This window comes from Musa acuminata, chromosome BXJ2-6, assembly GCF_036884655.1.
Source record: "Musa acuminata AAA Group cultivar baxijiao chromosome BXJ2-6, Cavendish_Baxijiao_AAA, whole genome shotgun sequence".
NCBI lineage: Eukaryota > Viridiplantae > Streptophyta > Magnoliopsida > Zingiberales > Musaceae > Musa > Musa acuminata.
In genome coordinates this window covers 5688074-5706301 of record NC_088343.1, presented here as the reverse complement: position 1 = coordinate 5706301, position 18228 = coordinate 5688074, and the positions used below count along the sequence as shown (strand labels likewise).

Below are 18228 nucleotides of genomic sequence, written 5' to 3'. Positions count from 1 at the left end.
TTAACCTCCAAAAAAAAAAGAGTTAATAGCTAATAAGCCGATAAATATTGAAGATTTTGAAGTCCAGTCTATATGATATGGATCTCATCAGAGGTGATTTTGGAGCCCTACATCTCTGGAAATAATAGATGGTGGGAGCAAGCAAAGATCAATGGACCTGATTAATTTGCAAGGCTCATGCCCTCCGCCTGCGATCCGCTGCAAACTGGGAGAGCGGGACGACCTCCGACAGTGGGGTCGAGGTTGGAGTAGACACCGGTGTAGGCAACGGCGAAGTCCGGCAGACCGGGCAGGATGCATTGAGCCGGAGCCAGACATCGATACAGAGGAGGTGAAAGTGGTGGCGGCAATCGGGCATCATTCGGAGCATCTCCCCTTTCCGGTACTCGCAAAGGCAGATCGAGCAGACGGTATCCCCGCCCTTGGCTGCCGAGAACGGAAACTTAGGGTACGAGCTGATGGCAGTCTGGTCGAGTCCCGAGGCTTGACCGCCGCCCCCGCCCTCGCTGCCGTCTCCATCGTCATCCTCGGGGACGAAGATTATACGAGGTGGGGCCACGATTCCATCGGCGGGAACGGCGCTAGGGTCGAGGGCAGTGCTCTGGGGTTGGCCGCGGCAGCAGACGTAGGAGGCGAGGAGGAAGGCGGAGAGGAGGACGAGCAAGCCGAGGGCGACGGCGACGGCGAAGGGAAGGGCGAGAGAGGTGAAGATGGAGGAGGAGGGGGTGGTGGAAGGGGCGGCGCCGTCCGAGGAAGCGTAAGTGGACATTCCTGCGGAGGGAAGGGAGTGGGGCCAGAATGGTGGCCACATTGTGGCGAGGAGGTCGAAACGGCGGAGGGCGTCGGTCCCTTTAGGGGCGGGTGGAGTCGCTCAGGGTGTGCATTTAATGAGAAGAAGGGGGGTGGGGGAAGGGAGGGAGGAATGGATCAAATAGATGGCCGGCGCAAAAAGTGCATTTAATGAAGGGGAGATGGGGGGGGTGGGGGGGGTGGAGGGAATGGATCAAACAGATGGCGGGCGCAACTTTTTGATCACGCATGGAAAGGGACTCTTCAAACCCAGCGGCAATCGCTCGGTCATTTAATATTTAAATATTTTTATTTTTTTAAAAAAAATATTAATATTATGTTAGAAAAGTAAAATATCTAAATTCATTTATCCGAACGATATCAATTTTATCGATAAAAATATAAAAATATAAAATAATAATTTTAATATTCGGTGATGGACTCGATGATGGCGGATGAAGACAATATCCTTCCAAATATCTCATATCGGTCCCCTTCATCCGCTACCACAGTCATCATCATAGTTGATAGAGTTTGTGCTAATGCTCGTCAACTAGTCGTCAAATCTCCTATTGTGATCGACGACTCTCGAGTATGTCACCATACTCGGCCTCATAGTCGACGATGAGGACCTCATTGTCGTGAAAGGCACCAACCACGACAGAGCCAAATCATCAAAATTGGTTACATCCGTGGGTACTAGGAGTCGACAACTGATGGGCACCGATGTGGACTCCACCAGTTGAGATGAGAGCTATAATGTCATATGGAGAGCGATCGACATCACGGATTTGGGGCACGTGAGCTGGGGGCGGTGCTGCCATCTGTCATCACCAAGTCTACCACTGAACGTTACAAAGAAGATGGTGGCTGCCTTGTCAATGACCCGTTAGGCGGATCCCAGTCTCGACGTCTCCCCTTTTACATTTGCGTTGGCATCGATGCAATTATTGAGCGACGAAAGGATCGCTCAATATTTGCATTAGTGTCGTCGCAGATGCCGAGTGACACGAAGTAGGTGACGATGAGGTCGATGGCATGCTCTCTCGTGGAGGCCAGTGAGTTCGTTGGGTAAATTCCAACTTCGACCTGAAGCTAGGGTGCTAGAGCTGCTATCGCTACCCCCACTACTATGTCAATTGCAGCACCACCTCTCCTCGAGTGACTCTTTCGTCATTCTACATCTGCGTCAACATCGATGCAAATGCTGAGTGGCATCGCTATGCATCTGCGTCAACGCTAATGCAGATGTCAAGTTGCCATTTCGCTGCTTGGCAACTGTGTCAACACTAACACAGATGCAAAGGGGGAGGGGTCAAGGTTGGGATTTGTCCAACAGATTAGTGGCGAAGGTGGCCACCATCTTCGTCGTAACATTCGATGGCATACAGTGACGTCGCACCCAACTCACATGCTCTAAATCCTCGACGTCGGTTGCTCTCCATTGATCGTTCCAATCGTTGTCGCAACTAGTGAAACCTATTAGTCGTCGACCCTCGGCACCCACGAATACAACCAATTTTGATAAGCTGACCTACTCCCCACTTGTCGTGGTTGAGGGCTTTCATGATAATGAGGCTCTCACCCCAGGGGAGTTGCTGGCTATGACAAGAGTTTTAGCAATCAGTTGAAGGGCACTAGCACGAACTCCTCTAGTTGTGATGACAGCTACGACGGTGGATAGACGATATTGGCATCGAGGACTTGGAGCACATGAGCTGGGGTAGTGTCACCATTCGTCACCACGGAGTATATCATGGAACACTAAAATTATCTTTGTATATTTGATTTTTCATGTTTCATCGATAAAAATGACGTCGTTAGAGTAAATAATCAATATATTTTAATTTTTTAAATAATCAATATATTTTAATTTCCTAATTATAGGATGTCAATATAATTTTAAAAATTATAGGTATCCGTTAAAAATATCTAATCACATAATTATCCCGTTGATAATTTTCCTTTATCTTAATTCCAACTCCGGCCGACCCACTGACCCGGTTGGACGCGCAAAGTGACCCCACTTTGGAGCCCGCAGTCGTGTCCACTGGCAAAGCAGGGTCGGTGCCGAAGAGAATTGTCGACGCATCGCCGAAGCGGACCTCTCTCTCTCCTGGCTAAAGCCCTAGAGACGAACATCTATATCGGCCCTTGGAAGACGAAGGAGAAGTCGGGTAGAGTACTCATCGTCATCCTCGCCAACATCGTCTGAGTCTCAAGATTCCGCGGTGCGGTCGTGAGATCGCAAGGTGAGATGTCAGGTCATTGCTGATTGTGTGATGATAATGGGTTCGTCGAAGACGTTCCTTGTCTCCTGTGGTATTGATGCTTGTCATTGTAACCTTGATTGACATCGGGGAGGAGGGGTTTAGGGAACCGTGGGATTTCATCGATTCATGGCTTACGACGAGCATTCGCATGACGTCTGCTCTGTCTTTTGAGATCGGCTGACATGTATGTTGCAATTGCTAAAGCAGATCCGTATTAGCTCTGTTTCTGGCACAATGCAGCTGTTCTCTTCCCTTTCAGTTGCTTTTTGTTCCCCTTCTATTGTCTATGACCACGGCGCGATACTAATCCGATGCGCCTCCTCAGATTCCGGCATGGAATCTTGTTCGATCTGCTCCCGCATTCTTCTGGCAGTCGGAAGATGCCGCGTTACCATCTGAGGAAGGTGAGAAAAACTATCGATCTTGCAAATGCGTTATACGTTCTCTCACCTTCAAAGTTCATTGGAATTTTTGGCTTTGATTCCTTCTCCAAGTCGATGCAATTGCGTAAATTCCCTCTTGCTGGCAGAGAGAGCTAGTGTGAGTAGATCAAGGGAGCATGATTCTGAAGGAGTTTCCTTATTTTTGGATTGCCTATCAGCAAGAGAACTGTTGCCATCTTCTACTGTCTCCGTTTCTTCTGTTGTTTGAGACTGACTTGATTATTCAAACTTTTCGGTTGATCGAAGCATAGAGAATTAACCTGGTCGCTCAAGATTGTCTCTCGATGGAGGCAGCAAAGTCAGTACTTTTGACTCTAAAATGTCAATTTGACCCTCTTAATGTCATCACAAATCAAGCTATACCATGGGGCAAGATTAGATTTACTAATAAGCTAGTCCAAGGGCATCTAGCTGTGGAAGAAAAGAAAGAGAAAACATGTTGCTGGACTAGTACCCAAGGTTGTTCAAAACTATTTTGTGAGAGTAGTATAATTTCTATCTGTTCTGCGGGCTTCTTGATAAGCCTTAAGTTATTTAATTCGTTGTGGTGCCAATATTAAACAAGTTGTAGAGCTGCTTCATGTTCATGTTATCTAATTCTTGGGCTGATATTATCTTCTGAAGTTGCATGAAGATTATGATAGAGCTGGCCAGGATACCGATGAATGGAAAGCCAGGGAGATTGTGAAGGACATAGCAAGCCAGGGAGTTATTATTTCAAGAGTTCACTGTCTCTTTTTTGCATGAACTTTCAATGATTCTCCTAGCAATTTTTTCTAGTGCTTTTTTGATGTGATTTGAATTGTTATCAATATGTAGCTTTAGGGTTACCCAATTCCATTTCTTTTTCTCAGGTTAGAAGAACATGAGATGCTTGTAATAGGCTTGGAGGAAGGCCTATGAAATATTAATATCATACTTGTCTGTGTCACAACATTCTGACTTTTTTTTGCTAAATTAAACTGAAGTATTATTTTAGTTGTCGGGCACCTGATGACCTGAGTTTCTCCCTTGTTGGACTTTGAAGCTTTTGCAAAACGTTAAATAATTAATAGTGTTTGATTTACAAGGTCATGGATTTTATTTATCTTCCTATGTTTTGTATAATTATTTGATTGGGGAACACTGGAGTATTCTCCTTTGATTAGGAAGTCAAGAGGTTGCAGACGTTAAGCAATGTCTTCATCTTATTGCCATCTCCTGAAGATGACGAATTTCAATATTTTGTTATTATTGTTCTTTTGCTGTTTGATTTTGTCAGAACTTGGAAGGACAAGATTGGCTTGCATTGATTGCCAGCCCATTTTGTGTTTGTTATGGCACTGACTGGTTTTATGCTTTTACTAGTATGACTTCGGTGGTGTTTCTAATCTCATCATCTCATGTGGGTGAATTGAGTAAAAGACCTTGCAGCATGTTTATTGTTTTGGAAGTTTTGAATTCCAGTTTCTTCCTGTGGCTACCTCTGGATGCAGCCGGGTGACTGAGACACTGGGTGCAGCCATCACCGCCTGGAGATGTAGTCTGGGCATCAGACCTCATCCAACCCAAGTAATGTATTTACATGCACTATATGCCTCATCTTGCCTCGTGTGAGAAGGGTGTGTAGTCTTCTTAAAAGCTTGAGATGGGCAATTGTGCAGTTTTGATTGAAGCAAGCTAGTTTCTGATATTTCTAGCATGTTAACTTTGAGAAGGTAATAGAAATGCATTTTGACGTGCAATTTGCTACATTGTAACAGCATTTTGAGAAGGTAACAAGCAAAATGTTATGTAGCACTGCATATTGGATGAGTTTATAAAGATGGAAAAGAGAGAGAGAGAGAGAGAGAGAGAGAGAGAGATTAGTTTTTTTTCCTTTGATATATTTTGCTAATCAGCAGCTGATATATTACTAATTTCTTCTCGGTTACGTGGAAACATGCACTTGTAGCTTGATGCACCAACATGGTATAATTCATGCTTTAATTAGTTGTCTGCCCTACCACACTTCTATGATGCAGAAACATGTCATGAAATTATAGCTGTGTCCAATAGAAATGTTGCTTCTATTGTCCAGTATTCTTTTTTTTACTAATTTACTACAAAACCAGATCAGTATCTTACATGCAATGCATCTTTCAGGTGAGTGGCTCTTACAGGTCTCCCAAAGCCTTCGGTCGAGATTTCCTGACCCATTGAAGGTGTGGCATTAAACATAAGTATCTGTTGCACTATGCATCAGCAGCTCTCTTATGAAGAGCAGGGCAAAATGGATGATTTCACAGTGCCATCGCTCATGAGGTAACCAAATGCTGTCTTCTTAGTAACCTAAAGAGTGTCAACGTTCATGCTGAGAAGGCTTGTTGTCTTCTTGCGACCAACTAAAACCAATGTTATTATCTTCATATAGGGCAGGGATGGCCATGGAGTCTCAAGAAAACGTGAATCGTCGTCCTCATCATCATCAACATCCTTCAGACGGAACAGAATTGGCAATATCATCTTTTGAGGGTATGTGCATATGTATACAACCATTGCCAATGCGTTGGACTTGAGATCAGACAAAAAAATAGGATTCATGCGTCAGAACCCTAATCACTGTGGCCTCTTTTCTTCAATGCGTAACCAAAAGGGACTTCAAGCCTCATTTCATACTTTTCCCATTTGGGACCTTTAGACTGTATCTTGTATCAGTGAGACCCAATAGGACCCCTGTGGTTTTCTGTCAAGTTGTACTCTTGACACTTGTTTAAGAATATGACACAAGAGCCTATGGCACTGTGGCCTTCACGATCTGTCATTCTAGTTTTTACCCTACATTAAGTTCTTGATCTCAACAAGGCTATGCTCCCCATGTTGCTTAGACCTGGGAGTGCACCACTGAGGACCAGATTGGGATGATCTGGAAACAGAGTTATCTTGCATAAAATATGCAGCAGTGTGGCTTCCCTGATTGCATTGGAAAAGGAAGTCTTTGCAAGCTAAAGCTCAGTTTCTGCTGCTGGGTTTTCACCTGGTGCTGTCTCTTCTGTTGATCAGTACACTGCTTGGCTCTAAGCTCGTAGAATAGTAAACATTTGTACGACACATTGAGACCATGCACAAGTGTTTGCTGTGACAAAATAATGCACTATTGATGAATGACTGCAGACAACACAATTGCTCTTTTGTACATTTACTTCTTGGTTTCAAGTACAGTACTGGATGTGGCTAATTTTGTAGCCTTCACAATCGCAAGTGCACTTACTCTTAATAAGAGATCCATGTATATATAATACAACCAATGGGTCAATAGGACTCCAAGAAATCAAATTTAAGATGCACAGAGCACAACTCTGATGCTACATCACATCAAATTTGCCTCAACCCCAACATTAGTATCATAATGAGAGTTCATCTAAAGCTAGCAACAGAGAAAAAGCGATGCTACATCACATCAAATTTGCCTCAACCCCAACATTAGTATCATAATGAGAGTTCATCTAAAGCTAGCAACAGAGAAAAAGCAAAGAGCACATTCTCATTTGAGAGACATGTGATCTTGTAGCCAAAATGTAATACACAAATGAAGTCAAAACAGTTCAGATAGAGAACAAGAAATGTCAATAACATGTCGATGTAATCTAACCAAAAAAAAAAGGATCGAAAAAGTTACTGGAAAGGTAAAGAAGAGAGAAATGTATTTTGCTAGGCTTCATTTAAACATAGAACTCCAAAAAATAATCAAAGAAGGGAACTCCAAACATCCAATTTATATGGCATTTCCAGTCACCAAATCAAACATAACAAGTACATTCATATCATAAAGCTTATAGTGAGATTTCATCAAATAGCAGAAGTATAATGTGCTCTTAATCATTTGGAACCATATCATAAGAAAAAAGTTGATCAAACATATACAGTGACTATTTAAATTTTTATGGTGATGACGAAGGAAAATAATTGAAAGATTCTGTCTAAAATTTGCTACTAGACAACCAAAAATCATGGATGACAATAAGACTATCTATCTTGTTCCAAGGGGGAAGAAATTCTACAAAGAAACATAGCATGATCATCAAGAAAGCAGAAGTTAAACTTAGAATCAAGATCAAAGAGGTCAGTTAGATTCAGGTATAACAAGTGAGATCATGGGCTCCAGCTGCAACGAAGAACAAAGGCTTCATGAATGTAAACAAACCCTAATGGCATTTACGAACTCTAAGCACGAAAGCATGCAAGCCCACAGATAATTAATGTTGAACACTGCCTCATGCCAGCCTCATTAGGGTTTACAAGAACTGGACTGAGCATGATATAGTGGACGAGTCAACGAGAGATCCGAGAAACGGCAACTCTTTTCTCTGCCACTTGATCCTACGAAGTCGGTGGCCAAAGTAGGAGTAAAAGCTGACATCCTGCACAAAAAAAGGTGATGACACTGACACGATGTTCAGCACCAAACAACATGATCAGTACAGACACAAGTTGAGCATAAACATCCATATCTGATGTCACAAGCTGCTCTTTCTAGCTCAAATGATTTAGTCTGAGATGTAGATTTTGTTGAGCTCACTGTAGAGATTGCAGAAACTTGTACACCCAACCAAAGGGGAAACAAAGAGTTTCTCTCTGCAGAAACTTGTATTGTCTGGTAAGGAGGAGTATGGCCTGACAAAGAATGCATTTCAAGTTCAGAGTTTCTCTCAGACAAATTAGTATGGTCATGAAGCATCAGTGGTTTTAAGTACAGCATGCAGGGAGACCAAACAGGAGAACCATTTGAATGGGGTCGGAAGATAAGGGAGCTCCCTTCAGTCCAAGCAACGATGGCATGGGATCCGATTTACCTCCCGCATCATTCACTCATCTGCCAAGCAAATCGCTCACCTGCTGCTAGGCATGTGGATGAATGAGTCGGCAGCTAATCAAATCCCATGGTCACCCATGAGTGGACTGGAGGAAGCTCTCTTTGCAGATCCCATGTCAATACGACCGTTCAGAGGAACACACAGAACCAACAGCAAAGGAAGAAGAAAATAAGAGAAGCCAAGGATCTGAAGAGGGAGACAGGGGAAGATGAGATCTAACTGGTGACCATGGTTTCACTCCATCCACATCTCCTTTAAATAGCTAAAAATCCTGCTTTGACATCACATCAAGCAATAAAATAATACTCGTTCATGTTCTCTTCTTGTTATCACTATAGCCCTTTTGCCTTTACGTGATATCTCAACTTTACTCTCATGTGTAATGCAGCTCATGTACAGTGATCGCTGCAGGAGCATTGTGTGAGGGTAGAAGCTGTTCCACCACCGTCGTATCGACTGAACGACTGTGTACAACCAGTGTCACCCTTGTAAGCTTTTCCACGTATTGGTCCTTCGAATCTAGCGTGCGTACTTCAGGAGCAAAACCCCTCTCTCCCTCTCTCCCTCTCTCTCTCTCTCTCTGGCTGTCTCATTTTTTATCTCCCCCGCACTGTGAAGGTCGACCAAAGGACTCATGAACAGACGAATCGAGCGAAGTGGCAACACTGTTCCACGTTGAGGGTGTTGTTTGGTGCAACGCAGTCTCACTGAAAAGTCTAAACATGGATAACCATGAAAGGATCAGTCGTCCGAAAGCTTTGCAGCCCGATTTGATTCCGGTTGTCTGCCACAGCCGCTTACAACTCCATTCTCTCCGTGCTTGTTATCCCAGTTTTATCAGTTGTTTATGTTCTCTTCCACGTTTGGATGTCAGAAACCCCAATTAAACTACTATATTACAAACTGATGTGATCACACCACATGATCCCAAAGCTTGCACCGGACAAGTACCACTCATCAGACATTTGCATGAATGATGTTCCTTGCATTTTCGATTGGGTGTACTCCGTTTTATGTTGAATTCTTTGAACACTGCACAACAAACTACAAGTGTTTGCTGTGTCTCAACAAGACTCGATGCTCGAGTTAGCACATCAGTTGTGGCCTTGTGCATGTGACATCCATCCAAAAAGGACGAGGTTGGAACTGAAGAACGAGACAGCGTTTCCGAAAGATGAATGCGACTGCATGCGCCCTTCACATAGAGTGCAGATAACTAGATGTGCCTCCACATCGAGTTGCAGAAAACTAGGTCTGTCGCCGTGCTTCGCCTTTGTTCATCGAGATTGCAACGTTATGTAGCTCATTCTCTAGCTCAGTGTAGCTTGCCATCACCTAGATGGACTCGCACAACATGGATCAAGAACAGTGATTTAGAACCCTCGAATCTTCTGTGCGAGTATTCTTGCTGGCTAGGCATGCATGCTCATCCGTGATGCATGAAATAAGATACGTAATCGTCGTCGTCATTTATGTAGAGGTGAAAAACCTGTCTCTAACGAAGAAGGAGATAACGCAGAGATCGTAGCTACATACATCATCGTCACTACTACTAAACAGTTTCCGATTGGACGTGCTGCGTCTCTCTCCTCTCAGGCTTTTTGGTTGAAATGACCCCTTGGCAGGACGGCAGACGGAGAATCTGAGAACAAAAGCAACAAGGAACTGCTCTTTTCTCTCCAGGGTTTAACCATCCTGGCATCAGTGTTCGGAATCGATCGCATCAACACCGCTAACTCGTCCTTTTCCCTAGGAAAACTAGCCGCTGTTCACGCCCTCGAACCTGTAGGGTTTACTGTCCTTTTGCTCTCCCCAGGAAAACACAACTCCTGGATCACGCCTCCTCGGGCTGTAGACTTCGCTGTCCTTCGCTCTCCCCACGAAAACACCACTCGTTTGGATCACATACACCCCCCCTCCCCTCCCCTAAGCTCGCTGTAGGGGATGACACGTCCGATGGAACGGTGAAAAGACTGCGATGGGTCAAGTCTTTGTTCCCTGCGGTGGCCATCAACGATTGCGTTAACACGAGAACACTGTCTTTTAACCCTGTTGTCTTCTTCCTCGTTGATGCTGTCATCGGATGATATTGCCCATGTAAACCCTAGACGACGATACCTGATGAATCATCTCTTTTGCCATGACTCAAACCTTAATTTGCCTCATCAACCAATGATCGAAATTAGAGTCTTACTGCATCCAATCAACCTCGTCCGTTTCTAGAAAAATCTATACTGTAACGATGCAACAAGTCCTCCTACCTTTATGAACAGTATATAAGCTTTTGGTGCATGCAACACAGATCCAACTCCATAGCCCATCACTGGGATCTCCCTAATTCAGCAAATTTTCCTGTTCTTTGATGCCGATCGATGCATGCATTGAGAATTACAGTTCAAGATGAATTATATATATATATATATATATATATATATATATATATATATATATATATATATATATATATATATATATATGTCATGGGCCAATTGAGTCTCCTCTCCGATGTCGGTCAACTGGGCTTTATATCTTGAATGTCTATGGGCTTAGCAAGGGAAACTTTATGGCCCATTATGCCAAACCCGTTAAATCTAAATTGGAGCTCCAATATGCTCCTGACAAAGCCATTCCCTTTGTTGTAAGGATTGTACATAATGGGCTATTATTGTGAGATATATATATATACATATATATATATATATATATACATATATGTATATATATATATATTCTTGAATTCTTGAATGGTGGCCTCCACTATAGTCTCAGCATCGAACAACAGCCACTCAAAGAAACACAAAGAATGAATAGCAATAAAATAGGAACATAAAGTACTTATTTTTATTAATATATAATCCTCACAAATAGCACGCTTTCCACCTATCATTTTCATATAATAATAAGAATAATAATAATAATAATAATAATAATAATAGTAGTAGTCGACTGTGCCATCATCATCATTATTACTATTATTATTATTATTATTATTATTATTGTTATTGTTGTTGTTGTTGTTATTATTATTATTATAAGCGTGTCGGGGAATAAGTCTCGGCTCCGCCTAACAAACGCCTTTCTCCTTGCTCTCTTCCTCTTCCGCTCGACTCGTATTTGGGAGAAGAGGAGAGGGTTCGAAGATTCGAATAGGTACGTGTTTGGTTCGATCCTGGTGTGTTTTTTTTTCGAATTATTGTCATTCTCTTCGCGATCCGATCGATTCTGGGGTTGGTTGGAACAGTCGGGCGTTCTTGCCATGGCCTCCAAGCGAATTTTGAAGGAGCTCAAGGATCTTCAGAAGGACCCCCCTACTTCTTGCAGTGCAGGTACCGCCGATCTAAATAAAGCTAGGTTAGATTTGTGATTTCGTCAAATTTGGTTCTTTTGCTTTCTTTTTCTTCTGATTACGACGAGCTGCTTGGGTTTTAAGGTCCGCATGCTTGGGGCATAGAAGGGTTCCCCCTTGAGATCGTTGTGGAATGGTTAAGATCTGAGATTTTCGCGGTAAATATGTATGCTTTTGTTCTTCTCTTAAGTTTCTTGTACGACGGGCGTTGTGACGCCAGTCGTCTGGAAGAGTTCTTTCTTTTTCCTCCCTTTTCCCTCTTTAAAGCTAGTTTTAGTGCCGCAGCTTGGAACCTCCTCATGGTATTTTATTATAGGGGCTCATATTGAATTTAGAGGTTGAATGCTGTTTAGGTTCTTGGATGATGCTACTGGTGTGCACATATTAGCTGATGGCCACGAGAACTGATTATTTGATTCTTTGAGGGTGTTCGGGTGTTCATTCACGAGTGATGTTATTAGATGCTACATTAAGGAGAGAGATATGTAGAGCCTATTAATGCTCCATTCTTTTTTTGAAGTAGCTGTACATAAACTTATCCTAGACATCAAGTATTCTGAAATAAATGTGTCATACTCCTTAACATCATCTGTTCTTGATATCATGCTCATCCTAAACGTCTCTCTTGTGCTAGGTCTTATTGGCTGCTGGGTTCAATTGCTGATGGTTTAGATCGTCTAATGCATTTATATCCAATATGCAGTAAGAAAGTGTTAACAGTCAGAATCTAGACACATATTGAAATGTCGAACCATACCAGATTTGCTCGCTCGATACTGTATACCTAGCGGTATAGTTCGGTATATCGTTCGGTCTATATATATATATATATATATATATCAAGATTTGTAATTTCGTATCGTACTGGAGTTTCGACGTTCGCTCGGTATGGTACGATATTATATATCGAGCGGTATACCACTCGGTGTATATATATCGTCCGATAGCGGACGGTTCGTGTATCAGTCTATTGGCGGATCGGTACGTACCGCCCGGTACGGACGGTATTATTCGAAATTGAAGACCTTGATTGTGACAATGCAAATTGTCAATGCTACTTACACAAATTTTTGTGTGCCATTGCAATAATAACAGTGAAGCTCTGACTCAATATATACATATGAATATATATATTTGACTTAGTATATTTTATCATCTCAAGAAAAGAGAGAAAAAAAAGATTGGTTCACGCTTCTTAGGTACTATTCCTTTTGTTCGTAACCTACATTGTGTAGGACAGAAGAATTTCCGGTGCCATTCCTTTCTCATATCTCAGCATTACATTGCCTCTTTATTTTGCTATTCTGTTTGGATCAATCTGCCATTTTGACCAAATAAGGTCTTCAGCAATGTCTTTAAAGCGAATCATGAACGAGCTGAAGGATCTTGTCACAGATCCTTACTGCAGTTGCAGCATATGTATCTAGGGTTCTTTATGTCTTGTACCCATTTCCCAATTATCTTCTCACAGACCTATGAGATTATGGATCCTTTTTTAAATAAACTTTTTGCTTTTGAGGCTTAACTTTTGTGCCAGTCTGTCGTTGAATCAAAATGGTGGACAAACATGAGTTCTCTCCTCTGGTGAAAGGACAGAATCAATTGCTGCTGTTAGGTCATTTCCAGATTCACAGTTTTCTGCAGACATAGATCTTTATTGTAACCAGAATTTTCTTGAGATGAACTTTGTATTTCATCTTCCAGTTAAAAGGGGCATTCCAAGCTTGTAACAGTGAGCCTTTGATTGTCACTTGTTTTAGCTGGAAAATTTATTCTGTTGTTTCTAGTATTTGCACTGTGGATTTTGCAATCATGTTCATGTATAAATGATATGGTACATTCTCTAATGTTTGAATGTTTCATCCATCATTTAAAGGGCGAGTAACATATCTTTTTAGTTGTATAAATATGCTTTTATTTCTTATGTTGGTGCTCTAAACTAAATACACAAAATCTGCCAGCTATTGTTGCTACGCATTTGCTAGAGTGCTGCAAAAAAACAATCCTTGTATCAGGATATTGTCAGACATACAAGGTGAATCATTCAATTACATATTAGGCAAGCCAACTTCAGCAGATGGAAACGAAAAGTCTCTTGTTTCTTAGAAACATGAAAAATATGAACACACTGAACTGGTGAAGCATTCATAACTCAATTCAATCATATGTTCACTTTTGTCATTGCATTGTGTCTATCATTTAAAGATTGAGTATTTGTATGTTCTGTAATAAATGGACTTTGCAATCACATGTTTTGTGTTCATATGCTATATATTGTTCAGGTGACTCCCACACACTTCCAGCATAACGTGTCATGCAAGAAAACACTTACTAGTTTACTTGTATTTTTGAGCTTAAAGCTTGAGTTTGTTTCTCCCGTAATCATTTTGTCAGTAACTTTATGATATTTGAAGACTTTCTAGGATCATAAACTTTATATTTACTTTGTAAGTTCGACTGGTTTTGCACCTTAATAGGCCCCGTGGCAGAAGACATGTTTCATTGGCAAGCTACTCTAATGGGTCCTCCTGATAGTCCTTATGCTGGTGGCGTCTTTCTAGTAACCATCCACTTTCCTCCAGACTATCCATTCAAACCACCCAAGGTACCATAAGCTCCAGTGAATGTTTAAATTTTTGGTTAGGCTTCCTGTTGGCTTGAACTTCCTTGTGTTACTTCAAGATGTTACTTAGAAACTGTTCTTTTATCTGGATTGCTTAGCTTTCATTTACCTTCATCTTTTAGTAATGCATAATTTAGGAATAAGCTCAGTTCTAGTTATCACTGTGGCTATAAGTGCAGCATGATGCATCAATAATTGATCTAGACAAATGCAAAAGCTGTTCAGACATATCAAGCATAAACTTGATATGCAACTGCTTACCCTAATAACCTTCCTAAGATTAAGATTATGACAGCTTCAAGAATTAAGTGATGACCAAATTAGTGGCTATGCAGCTCGATTGCTGCATGTTCGAATCTATCTTGATAAAATTACAAGTTAATTATGATATAATTTGTTCACGGAAGATTAGCTTCGAGAATAGATTTTAATAAGGTTTTGGATGATCTTAGTCTTGGTCCTTTCTTGGTGATTAGAGAAATGTCTTAGTGATCGTAATGGAACTTTTACTAAATAGCTTCCTCGTAGATACCTATTTGGAAAGATGTGTTTTTCATTACTATGCCAAAATAAAAGGTGGTTATTCACAATGAAATTTGGATTGCAAACCTAAAATTTCTGGAAAAAAGAAAAGGAGCGAAAAACACACTTTAGTGTTGAAAAGAAATGTTGATGAGGAGTCTTTGTCTTCTTAAAATTTCCTTAAAAAAGATTATTTATGAGAAAAGTATCATATTCACTCTCACAGTCTCACTACAGGGCAAGGTTCTAGAGATACAAAATTAAGAAAAGTCTCAACTTCTTTGAAACAAAACCTTCATAGAGCAGGAACTCAAAGCTAGATGTTTGGTTTCTTTTTGTCCCTTTGGTGACATTGAACTAATTGTTTGACTTTTACATTCTTGTGATTCAGGTCTTCGGCAGGTTTTTATTTATTCTGTAAATTGATATTGCTATCTTGAAATCTCTGCCATTGCTGCATGTGGGTTCTTGATTAAAGATGTCATTCAAGCAATTTTCCTGGTTGTATACAGAACAGCTGTGTCATTAACTGATTTTACTTGATAGTTTACCGATGAAGTGAAGTAATTTGGGCCCACCACAGAGATAATTTGGGTCCTGGCTGCTGTCAAAAATAGGATTAATATGGTCTAACTGATCCTGTCGCATGATGTGAAGTGTTTGCTAAGTTGATAGATGATTGATTCTTGCAGGTAGCATTCAGGACAAAAGTCTACCATCCAAATATCAACAGCAATGGAAGCATTTGCCTTGACATCTTAAAAGAGCAATGGAGCCCTGCATTAACCATTTCCAAGGTTACTGATTTATATTCTACAATGGTCGAGTGAAATTTTAAGCAGTTTTTTCCTGGGTTTCTTGAGCCATAAACATTCACTAGTTACACATCTAAGATCTAACTATTCATTGCCATCATTCCCTCATAGAAGAACCAAGCTATAGACTTAAATATTTTTCCTGGAATTTTGACCCATTAAATTTTCATAGGATGTCATGGTAAATGTATTTGCTTACATTTGAACTATCAACTGCCATTTATGCTTCACAACTATTTATTAAAGTTCATCCGTTTTAGTTTAATGGATTGGTTTATGACACCACACAGCTAAGTTTTTGTTCCTTTATCAATGATGGTCTCTTATTCTTAATCAGTAACTTGATTGTCAGCTGATGCAGTTTTTATGGTAGATAATTAAGCTAATTTTCATAAGTTGGCAGTTTGTGGATGGTGTAGCAGGTAAAGAATAGTTTTGATTTTCTTCATGGAGACATTCCAGTTTAGTAGGTTTTATAGATGAAATGAGCTATGCTTATATAAAGTAATGCACATGATAAATGATCAAAGCATCAATCGCAATATTAATTCATCAAAGTCTTTCACAAATGTATATTCTACAGATGTAGTGTTACTAGTCTCAACTGATTTGTCAAAATATATTCCTTTTTGTAGGATGTGTTTGCAGTTTTAATTAATAACCTAATAAAATTGATTGAGCAGACTACTATCTTTACCACATTGGATGCATTGTTCTGAAGGATCTATTTTACGTATTTTCCAGAAAAAAAAAATGAACATTTGAAAACTCCTGGTACCAATAAGTTAGTCCAACATAAATCATTGAAGGTTTAATGACAATGGTATATCAGTTAACATGAGGCTAAGATCTGATATTCCTCATCCATTATTGAAAGCCAAATCTCATAGGTATGTCTTCGAGTCCTACAGGCAGACTACGTCAGTTGGTATAAAAAATGAAGAGTACTCTATATTTTTGTGATCAAACGATGGGAGTTCTTCAATTCATATGATCTTAAATAGAAGGACCTGGGAGGGTACAAATCTTTTTTCGTCTGATTGAATCCTCATTTTGGACGTCCAAGCACATGGACTGGAGTGGTCTGTTCCACCTCTAATCTGTTTGATTTTGTCTGAGGCTGGTGCAAGGTATTTGTTGTGGTTACTATATCTAGTATTAAATATCCAATAAAAGGGGAGGTAGGCCAATTGGCAAGGCTTAACCTCTGCTTGGTTGCTAAATAAGTGAGTTGTTTTCGGGTTTTGTAATAACCAGCTTATATGTTTGTGACTACTTTTGTATCTGATGAGAATTCTTTTGGATAGATATGTTGGTTCACTTGTGGAGCAACAATTTAAGATAAGTTACATCACTCCATTAATGCTTTTAATAAGGGCAGCCCATTGCATGAGACTTCCACCCTTGTGGGATAGCGACAGTGTTTAGATGCCTGCAGGTTACTTCCTCATGCCGAAAGACTGTTTTTCCCTATTCAGACCTATGAAACTACAATATACCACCGTCAGCTACATAATGTTAAAGATAAGTAATGAAGCCCTTGATGTTTGCTTTTGGCTATTTTTCAGGTATTGCTTTCAATCTGTTCACTTCTGACGGACCCAAACCCTGATGATCCATTGGTTCCAGAGATTGCACACATTTACAAGACTGATAGTAACAAGTATGAGACCACTGCACGGAGCTGGACCCAGAAGTATGCCATGGGTTAGACGTGGTGGCTGGAGGTGGAGGTTGTTTCCTCTCTCCTTGTGCTCTATATCAGGTGGTGCTTTAACTGATATATATACATATATATATGTATATATATATGTATATATATATATGTATATGTATATATATACATGTATATATGTATATATGTACATGTATGTATGTATATATGTACATGTATGTATGTATATATGTACATGTATGTATGCATGCATGTATGTATGTATGTATGTATGTATATATGTATACATGTATGTATACATATATACATACATACATACATATATACATATACATACATACATACATACATATATACATATACATATATACATACATATATACATATATATATATATATATATATATATATATATATATATATATATATCTGACATGGTTTATGTCTGTTATCACTCTTTTGTTATATTTATGAAGCAGATCATGCACTCGAGGCTCGAATATTTGCATGTGAAATTACAGTTTGGGCCTATGCACCTCAATTTCTTTTGGCCTTAGACTTTTGTGTTATCCCTGTTAAATGGTTACTTTCTACTAGTGTAAAAATGGCTGCTCTCCTATAAAATCTTGTCAGCCTTAGTTATGGTTGGTTTCGCGTTGCGTTCTTTACTGTTCTTTAGCCTTTTCAGTCTCAATATGTCCATGCCAATTCTTGTAACACATCATGTGTTGATACTGATTGCTTTAGTTTGTCTCAAAGATGTGTTTAGGTTCCAAAAGATATTAAGCAATCTGAAAGCAAGTGATCATGTCTGGAACTAACCAGAAACATGTATATGTCAAATTTCTTTTGTTTTGCATTGTTTTTTTTTCACTCGTTTAATTCCCCCTTTTTTTTATGCTCTGGTATT

The 18228-nt window shown here is 40.3% G+C and overlaps 2 protein-coding genes and 1 long non-coding RNA gene across 6 annotated transcripts; 2 read left to right on the top strand and 1 right to left on the bottom strand.

The window, feature by feature from the left end:
* Positions 1-32: 32 nt before the first annotated feature.
* On the bottom strand, positions 33-888 carry LOC135614418 (RING-H2 finger protein ATL67-like). Its single transcript, XM_065111781.1, has one exon. It carries the CDS (start codon positions 809-811, stop codon positions 176-178), a length of 636 nt encoding a protein of 211 aa, XP_064967853.1. The 5' UTR covers positions 812-888; the 3' UTR covers positions 33-175.
* Positions 889-2877: 1989 nt separating this feature from the next.
* Positions 2878-6277, top strand: LOC135614416 (uncharacterized). Of its 4 annotated transcripts, none has more exons than XR_010487534.1 (4): positions 2878-3041; positions 4130-5056; positions 5630-5788; positions 5898-6277. It is a non-coding gene; the product is annotated as an uncharacterized LOC135614416 (long non-coding RNA). The 4 variants fall into 4 exon arrangements; XR_010487533.1 differs by having other exon boundaries at positions 3388-5056; XR_010487535.1 differs by having other exon boundaries at positions 2880-3041; positions 4981-5056.
* A 5086-nt stretch (positions 6278-11363) lies between these two features.
* LOC103987056 (ubiquitin-conjugating enzyme E2 10) lies at positions 11364-17960 on the top strand. Its single transcript, XM_009405243.3, has 5 exons — positions 11364-11487; positions 11579-11663; positions 14161-14288; positions 15521-15625; positions 17212-17960. Exons 2-5 carry the CDS (start codon positions 11594-11596, stop codon positions 17353-17355), a joined length of 447 nt encoding a protein of 148 aa, XP_009403518.1. The 5' UTR covers positions 11364-11487; positions 11579-11593; the 3' UTR covers positions 17356-17960.
* Positions 17961-18228: the final 268 nt, after the last annotated feature.

What these genes read in the sequence shown, in the direction of transcription:
- LOC135614418 (XM_065111781.1), bottom strand. Translation starts at nt 811, where the DNA reads ATGTGGCCACCATTCTGGCCCCACTCCCTTCCCTCCGCAGGAATGTCC.
- LOC103987056 (XM_009405243.3), top strand. Translation starts at nt 11,594, where the DNA reads ATGGCCTCCAAGCGAATTTTGAAGGAGCTCAAGGATCTTCAGAAGGAC. An exon ending in ATCCATTCAAACCACCCAAG is followed by an intron (nt 14,289 to 15,520) that starts GTACCATAAGCT and finishes TGATTCTTGCAG; the next exon opens with GTAGCATTCAGGACAAAAGT. An exon ending in CTGCATTAACCATTTCCAAG is followed by an intron (nt 15,626 to 17,211) that starts GTTACTGATTTA and finishes GCTATTTTTCAG; the next exon opens with GTATTGCTTTCAATCTGTTC.